General features: G+C 35.2%; 1 protein-coding gene across 1 annotated transcript in view; it reads left to right on the forward strand.

Moving 5' to 3' along the window:
• LOC120767342 (protein sickie) overlaps positions 1 to 18507 on the forward strand; it is a 460987-nt gene that overhangs the window by 26206 nt on the left and 416274 nt on the right. Inside the window, exon 2 of the mRNA XM_040093298.1 lies at positions 527 to 955. Coding sequence (XP_039949232.1) covers positions 896 to 955 — 60 coding nt within the window. The 5' untranslated portion in view covers positions 527 to 895. The remainder of the gene's footprint in view (positions 1 to 526; positions 956 to 18507) is intronic.

The following is an 18507-nucleotide window of genomic DNA, read 5'->3' on the forward strand; positions in this document are numbered from 1 at the left end:
TACTATCGGATTTGTTAGTCATCACTTTGAAGTAGAGTGTGCTCCGGAGCAGTAGATTTACTGCTACCTTTATGGCAGCTACTTCCACCTGAACCACGCTGTAGTGATCAGGAAGTCTAAAGTCTCTTAAAGGTGATTGGAAGTTCTAGACATTGTACTCCTGCGCCAATACTCCGCGAAAGCTACGCTGCACATGTCAAAAAACTCACCGACCCTCTCTTTCAGCAAGTCCTTCTCTCACATGCCTCCTTCGATGGTTTGTGAGCAGATAAGCGATAGCCAGAGCCACCGATTGGTGCTATATGCCGCTAGACACCAGCTGCATGCTTGGTGTGGATCAGAGAGTACCAGATATACATACATATACTAAATATGTAGGGAGTACAAGGCAATATATTCTTAGGTTTTGCTCTTCTGAAAGAAAAATGATTTTTGTATGATTATAGTAGCGTAAGTTCACATTTTTCTTATAAACATAAGTTCTAAACAAGATTTTTCACAACTTACCTTTCTTTTCAACTTTCAGAACTCTACCACCAATAGAGCACTTTGCATACACCTCTCATGTGATAAATTAACCCGTCAATTACCGCTTAAGTGAAACTGGCAACAATATAAGATTGCAATCAACGCAAAGCTCTTTATTAGCTGCGCGTAAAAGTTAACGGTATATATTTGTTAGCAAAATGTACGAGCCAACAACAATAAGACATTAGCCAGCAATCAATCAGGCTAAGCGAAAGCAAAGTGAAGGAGTAAACACATACATATTTACACCTGTACATATGTATAGGTGTACGCTATGCATGTAGCGCAGAAATTGCCGTAAAGCAGCAAGCAATTTTCCCACCGTCATCTAGCGGCGCGTTAAAAAGCGCAAAGTGTTCGAGCGAAAATGCCGCACCATCATCATGTCGACTACAACCGGAAGTACTCCGCCCAGGAAACGATACAGGTAAGTGTTTGTTTTCATATAAAAACCGACTCGTTTCATATTAAGCTATTTGTTTAGATATAAACGGTTGTTGTGGGTATGTGTGTGTGTGTGTGTGTGTGATTTAATGCAGAAGCTCATACGTATATGTATGTGACTGAGCGTGTGTGCACCCACTTGTCCTTGCAAGTTGAAGTGTAAACGCGCGCTTAGCGTGATTGTGTATAATATTTTATTTCCTACTTCCGCGTAGAGCGAAACTAAAACAACAATATCAAGTGGAAATGGTAATGAAAATGTGAAGAGACTTTAGTAAAACAGCAGAAATAGTTGTAGCTATTATACTTAAGTCTTTTAAAATTATTGTACGCAGCTCACTAAAGGGAAAAAACAAACAAGAAAAAAAGGAATAATAAGAGCAAAAACTACACTATGTTCTTAAGTCTCAGCGGGCCTCTCGTAATTAACACAAATTGACAACTCTTATTCTAATTTGTTTTTGTTGTGTTTTTTTTTGCGTAAAATAAATTGCTCTTCTTAATGCCAATGACAAGTCCCTTTCTTCGTTGAGCTGGTGGCACGCGACCAAATGCCATCTGGTTAAACTGGTGCAATGGAGAAGTCAACTTGCCAAGACAGGGTTTTAAATTCATAAGGATATAAAGGAGTAAGAGGATGGTTATATTTCGTGAAATAAATATTTTGTGCAATAAAAAACACTTTCTAACAAAGCTTTCCATTTTCTGAAAAAATTTATATATATTAGATATACACCAAAGTTTGACGTAACCAACAGGGCCGTAAGATATGAAAATAAAGCTGACTGTATGATTTGCAGATTTTTTATATAACATTGGAAAGTCGAAAAAGTCTTTTCGTATTTTTAATCAATTTTCAACTTATTTTTTTTTATTTATACAATTTATATTATAATAAATAAACAAGCAATTATGTACCATCTTGGTCCACCACTTTTTGCCATTTTTCCGCTAGAGACATTATTCCATCAGTGTAAATCGAAAATTCTAAATTACCAGAACGAAAGCCCCGAATTTAATTAAAAATTAAGTAAAATGTGTAAAGTCGATATGGAGATCATCTGCTATCTTTCTTATGCCAATGCGACGGTTTTCGAGCACTGTTCAAATTTTCCTTCAGAAAGTGGCCAGTTTCAGTTTACTTCACGACCTTCACTGAATACTTGTACTAATCTAAGAAAAAAATGTATCGGTTCAGTTTGCGCGGGAAGTATATATGGACCAGTCCGGGTCAAATTTGATCAGCTGGTAAAATATAATTATTATAGGTGTTCAGATTATTGCTTATTGATATATATGTACATACCAGTTGCAATATAAAAATTGGGTTGACGTTTCTAATCGTTGCTGAGTGATGTATGGGTTCTGTAACATTTCAACATTATTTACATTAATTAAAAAACGAGTGTGTGATTCCTTTATGGCTTAAAAAAGATTCTAGGCAATGCAGGTCAGAGGATGAAGTTCAAGGACAATTCCTGCCTTGACTACTCAGAGTACTTCTAAGTAAAGTAGTGTATATAAAACATTCAGTAGGATAGTACCAAAGAAGACCTCCGTTGGAAAGACCATGTGGAAAAGGACCACATTGCGAAAGGGAGAAACGACTGGCGCCCTGTTGTTAACTCGGCTAAATAGAAGAAGGATAGTTTCAACATTCAATATTCTCTTCAAGCTCCAATTCTTTCTCTACGCTCTGATTTGCGATATCAAACGCAATTCCTTCACGATTGAATAAGACTACATGCTTACCATATCAAGATATTTTAGGAATTTACTCGATGCCGATATTTCTTTATGTTTCGACATTAATTACATTTTTGTTGGAACATATATTTTTTTATAATTTTTTGAACTAAAAATTGCTATTTATAAGCTGTGCTATACTATAGTACATATAATATATGTTATTGCACGAACTGTTTCATTAAGTGAATAAGAAAAACATAACTAACGGTATAACAAAAACACGCTGTTTCTTGCTACCATTCCCAATATGCTCGAACGGTTGCTTTTGCTGAACATAGCCTCTAACTTCTATGAATAAATTTCGCACTTACGCATCGCCATGCTGCAACTCGAAATAAATAAGTGGAAAGCATGCAAAACAAAAACACATTTCCATCCGCAACGCGCGAATGGAAAACAGCCCGTTCTTAAAAGCCACTCTTTCGCGCCAAACGCTCGCTTTCAATTCCCCATTGGCGCAATTTGACAGGCTAATGAAACGTTGTTGAGGAATTTTAAATGCTTGTTGTTTGTCGCGCTTGCCATTTGCCTTGCCACCATCACCCAAGCTCTGCGCTATTATCTAGTAATCTTAACCGTCTCTTCCTCTGTTTTCGCCTATCTAATTCGCCCCAGCACCTACGCAGTGTGACGCTGCTTGACATTTATTGTGCGGGATATGAAATTTTTATTGCCTTTGATACTGCGAAACTTTCATGCTTAAATTAGATTAGATGAAACTTTGCTGTTTTCGAAAGAGTGGAGTAAGCGGTGTGGAAGATTTGTTATTTCTTAATATTCGGTAAAGTTTTAATGTCTTTAATTTGTGCGCAATAAGCAAAAATTTATGTTTACAAGTGCTTTAATTAGTTCGCTTGCGTAATTAACTCATCATTTATGGAATGACAATGAACATTTTAGAATGATATTAAATAATTCGAAAGTCTGGCAATATTGGTGAGTTAATTTGTTATTCAAAGTGTGTGAGAAATAAACTTTTATTATTTATGGGTTTGAATTGTATAATATCAAAAGTTTCAGATTGGCCTTAATTGAGTCTATTAGCAAATGCACTCTACACGTATTATGGTTGATAGTCTAATAATTGACTACAACAACTGGCATTGCCTTGAACAATAAGACATTCCAATTTTGGTAAAAAGAAATTGTTTCAAGTATAAAATTTCTTCCAAGAAGGACTTGATTTCGACCGATCAGTTTGTGGGGCAGCTATAGGCTAAAGTGGTAAGATATTGTTCGTTCTGAGAAATGAGCAGTTTATTAGGAAAAACAGGTAGTTTGCAATTTAGGTCCATATCTCAAAAATTCCTAGTTCGCGTATATACAGACGGACAGGCGGAGGGCATGCTTTAATCGACTCAGCTCATCAAGCATATGATTTATATACTTTATAGGGTCTCCAACGTTACCTTCTAGATGCAAAATTACCTGTTCGGTATACCAGTCACTAGGAAAGTCACCGAGTTACTAAAGTAAAATACATTTTTTGGCAAAATTTGTTTTCTTTTCAAAATACTTCCCTTAAAGGCTGATAGACTGATTATAGCGACCTCCCTCCAACTTTTCGATACTAATTTTGTTGTACAATTTGTCCTTTGCTTCAAAATAAGCCTCAGTTTCGGCGATCATCTCTTCATTCGACGAAGATTTCTTCGCAGCGAGCATTCTTTTCAGATCTCAGAACAGGAAATAGTTAGTTTCTGGGGGTCTATTCTGGAGAATACGGTGGATGAGGGAGCAATTAGAAGCCCAATTCATAGATTTTTGGTAAAGCAGCACTTTCTATTTCTTTAAATGCTTGCCAATTTTTGGGAATTTTGTTCTTCGAACAGTGTAATAACGCTGTGTTTATTCCATTTTCAAGTTAGACAATAAAAATTGTTCCATGCGCATCTCAACATACAGAAGCCATAACCTTGAGAGATGACTGTTACGTTTTTCCACGCTTTAGATTGGATTCGTCGTGTGTGGTATACTCGGAGGAATATTGATTCGACAGAAAAACTCGAGTTTATTACGATTTAACACCTCCAAACACTGCTCCGAATCATCAACTCGTAGCTGTTTTTGGTAAAAAGAGAGAGATAAGTTAGAGTATCTGCTATTCCGATCAACTTCACTTTACGGTCATCCAAAGTTACTATTTGGTGGACTTTTTTGATGTATTCGTAAGTAGAGCCTCATTTGAACGCAGTGTCAACGTCTTTGTGTGGAATGCTTAGGCTAACTGACGATATGGATATAATTCTGGTAGCGTAATCGATTTGTCCGGCCGACCTTTCCTTTTGGGGGTTACAATTTTCGAGGAAAACTTAGTATACTCCGTTCGTTGTACGAATATGTACGAGTAAAATAACCTAAATTATTTTTTGGTTAGAAAGATTTACAAATTTATTAATATACCAAATGTACTATAACCCCTTTTGTCTTTTTGGACCATATCTAAAGCGTGATAATACATGAATAAAGTAGAACAGAACGCTAAAAGTTTTACCCTCAAAGTCCTGAAATGTCCATAGCTCGTAATGAAATTCTTCATGAATTTAAGATTACAGCAAGTCCTCTTCTTTTAAACCCAGAAAAGTTATAACTGGAAGGCACTTTGAGTATAGCATTTACTAAGTTCTCACTGCACCATATTATTTCCGCTGAAAATTTTTAAGAAAAAAATATTTTTAAATAATATTTTTAAACCAAAAGAAAGTAGGCAAATCCCAAAATCTAAACCCAAATCTTTCACACAAAGAATCTTGCAATACCACACTCTAATTTCAATTTATAACCAACTCACACTTACAGAAAAACACGCTCTCTGTAAAATGTTGACATGCGAGTATGGCCTGCACAGCCTTATGTTTGCTTCTTTTTTATCGTTAAGCAAGCAAAGCACGTGACTTAAATGCTGGAATTCGAAACAAATACTTGAACTCATTGTTGTTGCTTTTGTATGCGACTTCCTATAACAAATTCCTGGGCGGCATTGACATTTTTTGGAGACCTTGAGCTCACCTCCCTCAAAACTTACTCATTTTACCCAGTGAGAGCGCTCTCCAATAGTAACAACTCATCGGAGAGTGCGAGAGCATATGAATGAATTTGTTTTTCACCTTGAAGGCTTGCACGGATGCCGGTTTGCTTTTGTATTCACTCTTTTTGAGCGCGCACACACACTGCGTTGCACTTGAAAACTGACAGTGTTGTTGTTGTTTTACAAAGTTTTCGTTTCGTTTCACTCCATAAAGCGCCAGACACATTTGCACAACAACAAAGAGTGAAATTTTGAAAAAATCTAACAATGAAATTTCGTCAGCTGGCAGCTGCGCGTCATTTGTGGCAAAATCAGGCAAATTTTTCGAAATTGTATGTGTGTATGTGTGTGAAATTGGAGATGCTGCTGATCTCAAAGTGGCAGGGAGTGCAGGTGGTTCGACTTGTTGGTTGTAGTAGTGGTTTTTGATGCTGTTCACTGTTTGCTGTCGTTGAAATTAAATTTCGTTGCATACTTCTGGGGGTGCTGTCGGCCAACTCTACCCGCGTACGCACTCGTAGTTATAGCTGTAGCTGGAATGTGTAGTGGGTTATGAATGACTGTAATATGAGTGTCAAAATGCTATTACAACAACTGGCTATTGTTGGCGTAGAGTGGCAATGTTGCACGACGGTGGTGGGGGATGAAATTCAAGATGAGTAACTGAGTTGGGCTGGCGTGTGCTTTCCGATTAGGTATAAGCGTACACATTCATGTGCTCTTGTTGTTGGTTTGTTGCATCTGTAGTCGTAGTGTGGCTGAAAATCTACCACCTCGAGGCGGGTGTGCATCCCCTCAGCGTTTGGCCTGCATTTGAACCTGACATTGATGTTGGCGGTGATTTTTTTTGTGCTTGTCTAATATACACTGTGAGAAATTATTGAGAGCAGCTGAAATATAACTTTTAAGCAGATGTTACATGCTAATAAAGGGTTTTCAAAGATTGTTATTGTTCAAAATGGATGCCAATTAAAAAATACTTTATTTTCTTTTGGATAGAAAAAATTAAAGTGATACAAATGAAAGCCAAGTTTAACTAAATGCATTGGTATTGGATTGAGCGATGATATAACTTTGTCTAGTGCATCGAATAATGAATTGATTTTAAAACTTTTGACGTTTTCATAGAAAATGATTAAGAGTTATTTAGTCCAGTGATCCTTGTCGTATTTGTACTCCACAAAAGAAATTGTCAGAATAAGTTAAGCAACGTACTAACCATAATAAAACAAAAAACACGAAAGGACCTGAAACTCTTAGCCTTCATTTTTTTTAAGAGGAATGTTCGAAATATATATTTAGTGTGAGCAATTTTTTAGTGTTTATAAGTCTACAGTTTATGATTCAAAAGGATCGCTGAAAAAATAGATTTTGTGTTAGAAAGGGAGATTCTTAGCTTCTTGGGATAAGGAAAGACCTTCAATTTTCTCCGATATAGTAATTGTTCGAAGCATACTATTTTGTTTCAGAATGCTACTGGAAATACAATTTTTTCAAAATTAAATACCATGAAGCATTTTTAGTCACCTCGCCGTTGTCGTCGAAGACATGAATTTGGAAAACTTTTCATAAAAAATTTTCATTAATCAAAAAAACGATCAAATGTTTTGTCTATTTTTTATTTTGTTTTTCTCTTACTACTGGGCAAATCGTTCAAAATCCAGAGAAAAAAAACTTTGTCGAGTTCTTAAGAAAAGTGCGGGTTCCTGCGAATCCAGCAAAGAATGAACTCACCTGCTCTACCAATAATATTATCCCCTTCTATTCAACGAAGATTACGGATAACTCAAATAACGTCAATTTCAAATCTTACAACCCCATGTACCATCTGATCAGACAGATGAATACCCCGATTAACAAAAAAAAAACACCATACAACTTAATTATAGCCTTCAAAATAGACCTTCGCCTTCGAACGAATTTTCGCTGTCTCGACAGGAATTACCTTTAGTGCTTTCAACGAATTTTGGTTTTTTCCATTTTGGCTACTTTTTGTTGTGCCATTAGCTATGTACATTGTTAGGCAGTTTCAATATAAAGTCCTACGTTGTCAAGAATCTCATTTTCGACTTCTACTCGTCGTCGTTTTTGCAAAATATACTGATATTTCGACAAGAGTCTGTCATTGACACCGTAAACACCCAAAACATTTACCAAAAACATCCACAAAAGATGTTGAGGTCATATGATATTTCTCAGATGTCAATAAGACGATTTTCAGGCACTATTTCTTTAGAAATAATCGTCACTATCACTAATAAGGAAGTTTTCGATGACTTCAAGACCTTTACTGAATACCTTCTGTCACTCAAATGCTTCTTTTATTGATAAAGTAAACTGTTTCTACTTCTAAACATTTTTGATGATTGCGCAGCCGTGATTCCATTCGAGACGCAAAGTTTTAAGCAAACTTATTGCTTAGTTTTTTTCTTGCCAAAAGTCGGTAGGCAAACTTCTCGCATCGTAAACAAATAGCTGCTAAACACAATTGACATAAGGAGTTCGAACTTCACACGTGTACCAATTTTGAATTTCGCGGAGTCGGAGTCAAATTTGATTAGACGATAAAAACTCATGTGGTCTACCTTGAGTTTGCCGGTGACAAAAAATATATCCAATAGCATAGCTTTCTCAAAAGTGGGTATTTTTCTGACGTAATTCTTTTTAATAATGATTATACATATTTACCCGATTTAGCTCAAATTTTTTTCCACAGTGTACCTCAACCCCCGCTCTTACTCTGGCACTATGCACTTTCTAATCAAACTTTCGCTGTTGAGATTGAAAGACTCGCTAGCCATGAGTGTTGTATAGCTAGCCTAAATAAAACCAAACAAAGCTGAGCTACATACTATACATATATATAAACTCATTGGCAAATAAGTGCAGAAAGAAACCAAAAGTCTTACCTTGCTTTCAGCTAAAAACACACGTTGATTTCTGCTTCAATTTTTCGAGTCTTTGTATTTTAATTTTTTTTCCTTGGAAATTGGCAGCAAAGCAATTTGGGGCGGTCGTTGGCCGCAAGCGAAATCAGAGTAGCTAGAGAAAAAAAGACCAACGTTAAATTAATAGAAACAAAAAGTAAACAAATGGTTGAAAACAAAAGCAAAAAGCCGGAGTGTAAAATGAAAAATGTTAACAAAGACGTAAAGTGTAAAAACTTCACTTTGCTTGAGCTCTCCCCCGCTGAGCTCACCTCAACTTACGTTCCCTCGCTTTGGCACATTCTACTACAAACAGCGTCATGCCGCAGGAGCTATTACCGTGTGCGTTCTTGTGGTGCGAGCACCGAACACAAAGTGGCTATTTAGCATTTCTGAACATCCTGCCCATCCTGCGCGCCACTTTAAACTGCGGCTGTGGTTATATGTGCTTACATTATTGTTGCTTTTTACCTTCTGCAAGCGGTCTGTTTTTGCTTGCCACACATTACCTGCCACTTGTACGTTGTTGTGTGTTTGTTGTTGCTATCTGACAGTCGCTTCTTGCAGCCCTTGTGGTCTGATGGCCTGCAACTTTTACTATTTACCTTCGGATTGACCCGCAGGTGAAATTGTGGGCAGCCGGGTGGCCTTAATTTTTTATACAATACTTACCAACTTGTTTACCGTTGATTTACTTGTTATTCCTTGCGTTTTTTCTTTTGCGGTTTTCTTATTTTTCTTAGTATTGTGGGCACAGCGCTTGAGTTTAACTTTCGCGCGGGTAAACCGTGAATAAAGTATGCAAATTTCAAGGGTCAATTATAGTTTTCGCTAGAGACCAAGAATATGAATGGAATAAAATAATTATAAATGCGTGAATATATTACTGGCGATTTCATACAAAAATTGTGGCATACGTTTAGGCGCGCAAGCAATTTAGACATTTTTTTCATAATACATATTTTATGCAGACGTATATTTCATAGCAATTGCTATAATTACCTATATTATATTCCAAGTCGTCTGTAAAGCCATTTAGTTAACATTTCTTAACATAATTTTAGGAACCAAGCGCTCTCAGCTCACATACAATACCTTAAAGGCATGCATGCCTCTACCTGCCAACCGTTGCAATCGTAGGAAACCCAACAACCGCAACCGACTAGCACAAGTCAAAATCACTGTTCTATTGCGCAAATTCAGGCGTAACCGATACAGCTGTTCAAGTGCAAGCGAGTTCAATTGAAACGCTATCAAACACACAACCGTGGACTTGCTATTTGGCTTGGTATTTGTGCGCAAGCATATGTTTCCATATCACTTACCTGCATTGTCTACCGTTTTCGGTGTTGCAAACTTTTAAGGTTAGAAGCCAATCGTAGACCAACCTGCACTTGAACTTCAGTCATTTTATGCTTTCCTTTTGCTCGCTTTGCTTCAACAATAAATTCGATTTTGCCTTATATCAGCGTTTTATACGACTTCACTCCCGCCTCACTCTACTTTCAAATAACGGTAAACCATATTTCCATGTTCACGTCTGCTTTTTTAGCACACAATAGTGCACAAATACCTTGTGTACATATAAACTGCAGTAAACGGAAATGTCTAGTTTGTCTCCTCGTCGGAGGTAGAATTGTTGTTGCGTCTGTGTAAATTCACAAGGCTTATTCTCATGTTTGTATGTGTGTATGCACGAGTATTTATGCGCCTGAATTAAATTATACGTCGGCGGTAAACGTCGCATGATATCGACAAACGGTTTGTCAATGGCAAGGACAATTATGTGTAGCTTCATAGGGAGCGAGCAGGCTTGCTGAGGGAGCTTTGCGCGTAACGCCTACTTCAGTAAGGCAAAAAATAATAGCAATATGCCATTTAAATAGAATTTTGCGGTTGAAATAGTGGAATGAAAAACAATCGCTTTGTTCGTTTTCTTGTTTTATTTTCAGGGTTTTACTGAAAGTGCTGTTTCTGCAAGGCGCCTAAAAGCTGCCACGAAAATGTGTTTTCTGAAATAATTGTTAAAATAAGCAAAAAAAATATATATACATATACGTTATATAAGCTTCAGTGACTTAATGAAGTATTATAAAAATTTGTTTTAAAAGCATAACATATACATATATTATATACACATTTATATACATACTTATGTGTATATAAAAAGTTTTGACATTTTTGTTTTAATTTTCAGAGTTTATGATTTTTTTTTAATAAAATTTTTTTTTTTCATTTTGTCGAAAATGTTCCTTTTTTAATTATAAAATTTGGAAAAAAAATTAAGTTAAAAATTTATTAAAAATATTTCAAAGTTTTTAGTATTTGAGTTCGAGACGTTCTTCGTCTCACTAAGTCATTTTCAGGAACCAATAAGTCATTAACTTGTAGTACCTATGCTATCCTCTTACAAATTTGCCCTCTACCTCAAGCTATATACATATGTATGTACGTACTGTTATTCGTGCAGCAACCAAAATACCAACATTCTCCGATAATGTCTAACTAAATCCGCCACAAAACACATTTGCATACATTTGGCTGCATGTGCGCCTAAAATTATGCTAATCATGTAAATCAATATTCATTGCTGTGCCAAAGCTTTATTTTTCAACAATTCGTTACAGATGCTGCCAGCTTGCTACAAAATTCTTAAATATAAATCAATAGTATCTACCAGCTGGCAAAAGGAAAATATTAAATTTCCTTTTATGTTTACATATTTGCATATATTTTATATTTTACGCGCCCAAATTCGCTTAGTGTGTCAGCGCATGTTTTGAATATTAAATCAGTTACAAAATATTACCGAAAATAATATATAAATATGATTTTGCAACTGAGGCCGAGGAAGATGCTGTGTGGATTATGCAAGCGTGCAAGAAAAAAACTCAGCGAAGGGCAACGTCTCGAGCGTGGTGGTCTCCTGTCAGTCAACCGCCAGTGATACGCCTTCTAACAAAGATAAATATTGCGTGTTCCGTATAGTAGTCAATTATTATGTGCTTGTATGTGTGTGTTCCCTTGTGTCTGTTTGTGACTTTCCCTTTCTTATGCAATTTCTACTCATCAGTATGACATACTTATAGGCGTTTGGCATGCAAATGAAAGATTAATGATGGTTTGGCAAACAGATGGGAGACTTTCGTGGCACTGGGACGACAGAAAAAGCTGATGTGGCAAGATGACAAGTTTTTTTTGTTAACGTGAGAGTTCAATATTTTTTTTTTTTCGTAAATGGTACTGCAAAAATTGTCGGTCAAGTACTTTGACTGACTGAAATTTATTTTGTATTTTAGTTTCTACAAAAAAGGATTAATTATTCTTGTTTTTTGTTTCTTTCGATTCTTTATTACAACTTAGAATTTTATCTGATTACTGCAATATTTACTAATTCTGCCCAAAAGTATGCTTGTACTTATCCCTTTTTATATAAAATGTGTTTTTTGTTTTGTTTTTTTACGTATTATTATATTTGCTTTTTTCTCCAAACGGCCTACCAGTATTTACTTAGCTTATAATTCGCTCACTTTGCCTATAGGTATGCTTCGTTTTGCATAACTTTTAGTTTTCCCTCAAATTCCCGTGGTCTTCCTTTTAAAAACCAAACTCAATCAGCGAAAAATTACACTGAACTCAAAATGTTACCAATTTAACTACCCTCGGCCTTCGGTCCGTTATTAGTTTACCCCCTCACACCCATTACTATGCCCTGCTAAGCCGTCTGAACTTCTTCAAGTGCATGTAAAGTAGTAAATTAACATAAAAAAACTTCCTAAAGGTCGTAACTTTTAACCTTCTTCTTGTTATACTTCGATAGCTGCTTGCATAGGCGAAATTTGCTGGGCTGTAACAGAGATAAAAATGCTAAAGCAGCAGGGAGTAGTACTCCAAAGAGTCAGTCAATGCCGTGGCTAGTCAAAGTTTTTCCTTCAAACAACAAACAAACAAATAAACGAGGAAGGTTGCATGAAAAAGGCAAGCAAATAAAAGCGGCAAGTAACTAGGAAACTCACATAAACATAAATCGGAAAAGGCATTTTTGGTTTTCCAGCATAGACGCGCCAGTGTGTGTGTATGCCGCCTGAGCTTTTACTACTCGTAAATCCGTAAAGGCGGGCAGACATCATTAGAAATTCCCATACAAAATGCAGTAAACGTGAAATTGGAAGGGTGCTCATGTGAGACGCGTATATATTGTGACGGCGGCATTTTAAAATGTTACAAAAGCACATCCTCTCACCATCACTCTCTTCACACCCTCACTCTCGCCTTTCAGCTTTCCCGTATCGGTTCATTTAAATTTAGCGCCAAACTTTAGCAAAATGCCACGACAAGTTGTCGCTCCTTTTCAAATTAACATAAAGCTTAGCAAATGGTAAATGATATGCTGCCTAAATGTATGCAATATATTATGCCACGCTTGTAAATTTGTAATAAAACCTTGTAAATGGCTTTGCATATTACAAAATATTACCGAGGGTTAATTACAAATCTAGCCAACGACGCACAAAAATATTCATTTGAGCCAACGGCTATAGACACAATGTCTGCTTTGATTTACATGCTTTTAGGCGTTATGTTAAACTTTCAAAAATATTATGTGTTGTTGCAAATGTGTTGAATACTTTTGTGGGCACATAAGTGTGTTTTTACAACTCATTTGGTAGGCTAATAAATTTTGGATACTTTTGGACTACAACAGAGACCTTTATTTACAACAGCAAAGCGTGTTAAGCAGTAAATTAAAAACCCATATTGGTGCTTATGAATTTGTGCCGTTATGTGCATAATGTGTGGTATGAAGCTGACGTGTTAAGGTGTTTCTACTTTGGTGCATGACGTGTAATTTTGGGTTCAAACTAATTTTAATTATTTTATGACAAGTTCTTTTTTTGATATATAGACAACTACTTATTTTTGCTGGGTAAATTTAGTATTGTTTCCTCCACGTCAATTAAGCAACCTATGGATAACAATTATTAGCGTTTAAAATATCGATAACATAAAATCGGTTTATAATTTCGATACTTTATCATTAAAGTATCGAATTTTTCCATTAATTTTTTTTATATCGATGAATACTATTTTTGCTTCATAAATTTATTTCTGTTGCCCCCAAGTTGTTCACTAAAGTTTGGAGAATTAATGGTATATATACATATATAAATTGCAGTATATTAAAAATATCGATAACATAAAATCGATTTACAACATTCTGTAGTTTATCGATAGTGTCTCGAAATTTTATATATTTTTAAATTCTGTTTCTTTATAAATCGATAGTAACTTTTCCTTTCGATAAGGTAAATCTGTTACACCCACGGTGTCAACTATAGCTTTTGGGAATTGATATTACAGCGAAACATCTGCTAAATGGACATTCCCCCCACCTGTTTTCATGTTTATTAAATACAATCTATTACTCAAACTGAAAGGTTGGACCCGTCAGTTACAGGTTATGCGAGATTTCACTGTATATGTATGTTTATTTTAAATTTTCTAATGAATAATGATTGAAATATCGATAACAGGAAACAGATTTAAAAATTTCGATTATTTATCGTCATATCTTTCCAAGATTTTCATATTTTTAAATATCTTCAAATATAAAAGTAGATTTGAAATATCGATACCTTAAAATTGGTTTTAACTGTTCGATTATTTACAGATAATTCTTACGGAATCCTTTAAAACTTTTATTTTCCTGAAATAAGGAAACAATTGAAATTTCGGTAACATAAAATTTATTTAAAATAATCGATTATTTATCAATATTGTTTTCGAAGTTTTTCATATTAAATATCTTCAATTAAAAAAGGAATACTTACCCGTAGATTTCTTCAAAACAATACAGTTGAAATATCGATAAATTAAAATTGGTGTCAAATGTTCCATTATACAGATATGTAAACAATTAAAATTTCGAAATTTAATTGAAATTATCGATTATTTATCGATTTTTTCTTTCGAAGTTTTTTGTGTTTAGAATTTTTTTATAATAACGGCAATGACGATAGATAAGTTATGCACAAGTAAATTTTTTGTAAAAATGTTATCGATTTATTTTACAAAGTCTCGTTCTTTTTTTGAAAAATTTACTGCATTATAAAAAAAGGTTATTAAAAAAATTGTTATTTGTAGAAATCGATATTTGATTATTATTTCTGTCCTTTTTATAATTAAGACTTTGAATACTTAAATTTTCAATTTACTTATCTAAAAGCTCCCAACATTCATGACTTTTAAATCAGTATTTCTTCACAACTCTTTACCCAAATAAACTCAATACATCACAACACACTTTGAGGCGCACCAACTACTCCACGCATCAACACAACACAGCCGCAAATATGTCGGCTTAAAGCGCACGGATAATTTAGCACTTACTTTCGCTTAACTAAACCGCAATATGAGCACGCTTTGCACAGCTCACCGCTGCGCGCTCGCCTTTCGACTCCTAACATTTGTTACATGCGCTTTTGGCTGGCAGCCGACAGTTTGTTTAAGCTATTGCGTAAATAAGCACAGCCTACTTTTAGGCTTAAGCACACATTCGGCGGATACACAACTGCCTATGGAATAGCAGTTGATTTCGTACGTATGTGTTAAGCCGTCAACGATTGCTTTGCGATATTTTTATTTTCTAAATGCTTTTGCCACTTTCACTTTAAGCGCCTAAAGCTAGACATCCGCACAGGCACACAAACACGCCTGTAAACAGTTGCTTTATTTCCTTTCATTCATGCTCATTTTTCGCTTTCACTTGGCTTACTGTTTTCAGCCGCTTAGCGCGTTGAATGGCTTGCGCGTCACTACGCCTCAAAGTATGCTTTGTCAAATTGCTTTACACTGCTGGCGGCTTTTGATTACATTTGCGGTTGTGCAAAAGTCTTCGCGTATGTGTGTGTGTAAGTGTTTAAGTATTTCCTCACACTTACTTTCACTTGTTATCACCACAATATCGCTTGTTTGTTGAATGCTGGCGCTTTGCTCATTTACGCCAAACCAACTCAATTCTCGAAGTTGTCTTTACTTTTGCTTTACGCCTGCGGTTGCTTGCTGCTCACACCATGTTTATGTTTTTCCAGCATTTTATTCCATTTTATTGTTGATTGTTTTGCCGTTATTTTTTGCTTTGTTCGCTTTGTGGTTTTTGCTTTTCACCTGTGTTTGTTGTAATTTCATGCCGTTTTGTGTTGCAGTGAAATAAATATAAAATTGTATTTACTTTTGTATTATGGCGGCATGTGATTACTGAGGCGTATTAATAGGCGTTGAGCCGCCTAAATTGGTGTTGTGGGGCTAATACATAAGAGTATCTAGGTGTTCCTATAGATATACATACGTATGTACATATGTATTATATCCTACTTACATAACTGCATATGGCTTATTTGTGTGTACATATGGTTTCCAACTCGAAATATTTCCAAAAAGCAATCATGTTCGCAAAAAAATTGTATCGGTCAGTTAACCTTTAAACCTTAAAGAAAAAAATTATATAAAAAAACGAATCACTTTAATTGACTTTTTTCTGCTGAGATCTTTAGAGTGGTTTGTTTGAGTACATAAGAACTTTTAAAGTACCATAATTCAAAATCATTTTTCTCCTCTTCTTATTTGAATTGTTGACATTTTTTTCACATCTCTTATTTTATTATATAATGTTATATATATTATGTGTTATAACTTTATTTTTACGGCTGAAAGTCGGCCAAGGAATCGGCATTAAATTCAAGGTTTGAAAAAAATCTGTAAAGGCAGAGCATAACTGGTTTCCAAGCATCTCAGAACTGATTTCCATGGCGCTGTTATTTTCTATATATGAATTCTTCGATTGTGTCTGGTAGAAACATATAGAATAATATATACGAATTTGTTTAAGAACGAACACTGGAGAAAGTTTAAATCATAAAGTTTCACTTTTTAGCCAAATATAATTTTAAGATTTTAATAACTATTTTAATTTTGTTAGTTTTAAAAATTAGTGAGATGAGAATTTTTCACTTTTTATACATATATTATTCAAAATTTAAAATGTACAATTCTTCAAAGCTACATAATTTACTATGAAAGTTCGAATTCTACTCTAATCATTGTTGCTGTTACTATAAATCGTCAGTGTTTTATATATTATATTATCATAGTTTCACACCTTTACCAAAGTTATAGCGGTTACGCTCTCCTAATACACCCACCTTCGAATTTGTATGAAACTATTATGGAACAGTAGACGCTAGAAAATTATAAATTAGAGGAAATATTAAAAATTAGAAGAAAAATTCACAATAGCGAGATTTCGAATTCGATGTCAATATTTTAGGAGAGATATAAATTCGCAGAAACTTATAGCACTTTTCAATCCGGTTTGTGTCTTCACTTTCGAACACAGCGTTCATTTTGCTAAAAGCGTTTTCGGCGGACAGTCTTTTAAATGACTGTAAACGAAAAATGTTAGCTACAGAGCATCATCAGAGAATGTTTATAATATTAACGTTAATAAAATACTAAGGTTGGTAAATAATAACATTCTCTGCACATGCTGTATATGAATTTTGTTAACATTTTCTGCTTGCATAAATGTAAATTAACAGCTATGACGAAGAATAATCAAATATTTTGATTCTTATCCCCAGAGATTTGTTAGCGTTTTACTTAATAAATACTACTTGTCATAATTGTTATTCGTTAACTTCAGCGGTACTGAAGCTACATATAATGCCTTTAATACCCTGCACAAATGAAACATATTTTGTTAGAAGCATTTGAGTTTTAACGATCAGTTTGTATGGCAGTCATTAGACATAAGTCTAATTTGTAAAATTTCTTCCAAATTATATCATTGCTCTTCACAATAATCTACGTATGTATGTGCTATGCGACTATAACCAATGATTTGGGTATTAGCCGCTCGCCGCGAAGTTCTTGCTAAAATTGCGCACTTTCGACGGAGCAGCGTCGTGTTGACATTGTTGTGATGTTGGATTCAGTCCGCGACGACCCTGATGTGATCCAGAAGGTAATAACTGGTGTGGAATCAAAGGTTTATAATTACGACAGGGAAGCTAAAGCTCTACGGTCCCAATGGGAGCTGCCGCATGAGTCAGGACCGAAAAAAAGAAGGACAAAATAGATATTCATGCATAAAATACAGTTTCTGAAGGAATACAAAATTCGCGATGCTTTTTGAAGAAATCAGGTATGTTTTCAAATAAAAGAGTTTTTCCTACAAGAACTTAATTTTAATATTTCATTTATCATATCAGCTATAAGCTATGTATATGGGGTCCGTAAGCGTGGTTCCAACAAATGATTCGATTTTTGGGAAGTTAAGCATGTGTCCAAAACTGGGGACGAGCTCGCGTATATATAAAGACAGATAGATGGATATAGCTAAATCGACAAGAGTGCTAAACATTCTTTCAAAAATGTGTTGGAGTGTATTTTCTGGTGATAACATGAGCGTATAAATGTCAATGAAGGTCATAACAGCGTACAGGGTTATCGTTCGAGAAATACGATAGTCTTTCAGCAATTTTCGTATTTACCATATATGGTAATTCTGGAATGTAGATATAATATACATAGTGTATCTTTAGGTTTGTTCCTTTTGCTATCTAACCTTTTTAGGGCTCGTTAAGCTCTAAATCTCTTCCGCAAAATAAGCGCGAGTAGGGCAATCATAGTCAGAGTCTTAAACTAAAATATTTTGAATGTGTAAGTTTGCCGGCAACTGTTGTAGAGTGTTGAAGATGTAGGCTTCGGCGAGCTCTAGTTCAAAATGAAAGAACCTGAAGTGTGCAAATGCTATAAAAAATACGGTATTTG

The sequence above is a fragment of the Bactrocera tryoni genome, chromosome 2 (assembly GCF_016617805.1).
Source record: "Bactrocera tryoni isolate S06 chromosome 2, CSIRO_BtryS06_freeze2, whole genome shotgun sequence".
Lineage (NCBI taxonomy): Eukaryota > Metazoa > Arthropoda > Insecta > Diptera > Tephritidae > Bactrocera > Bactrocera tryoni.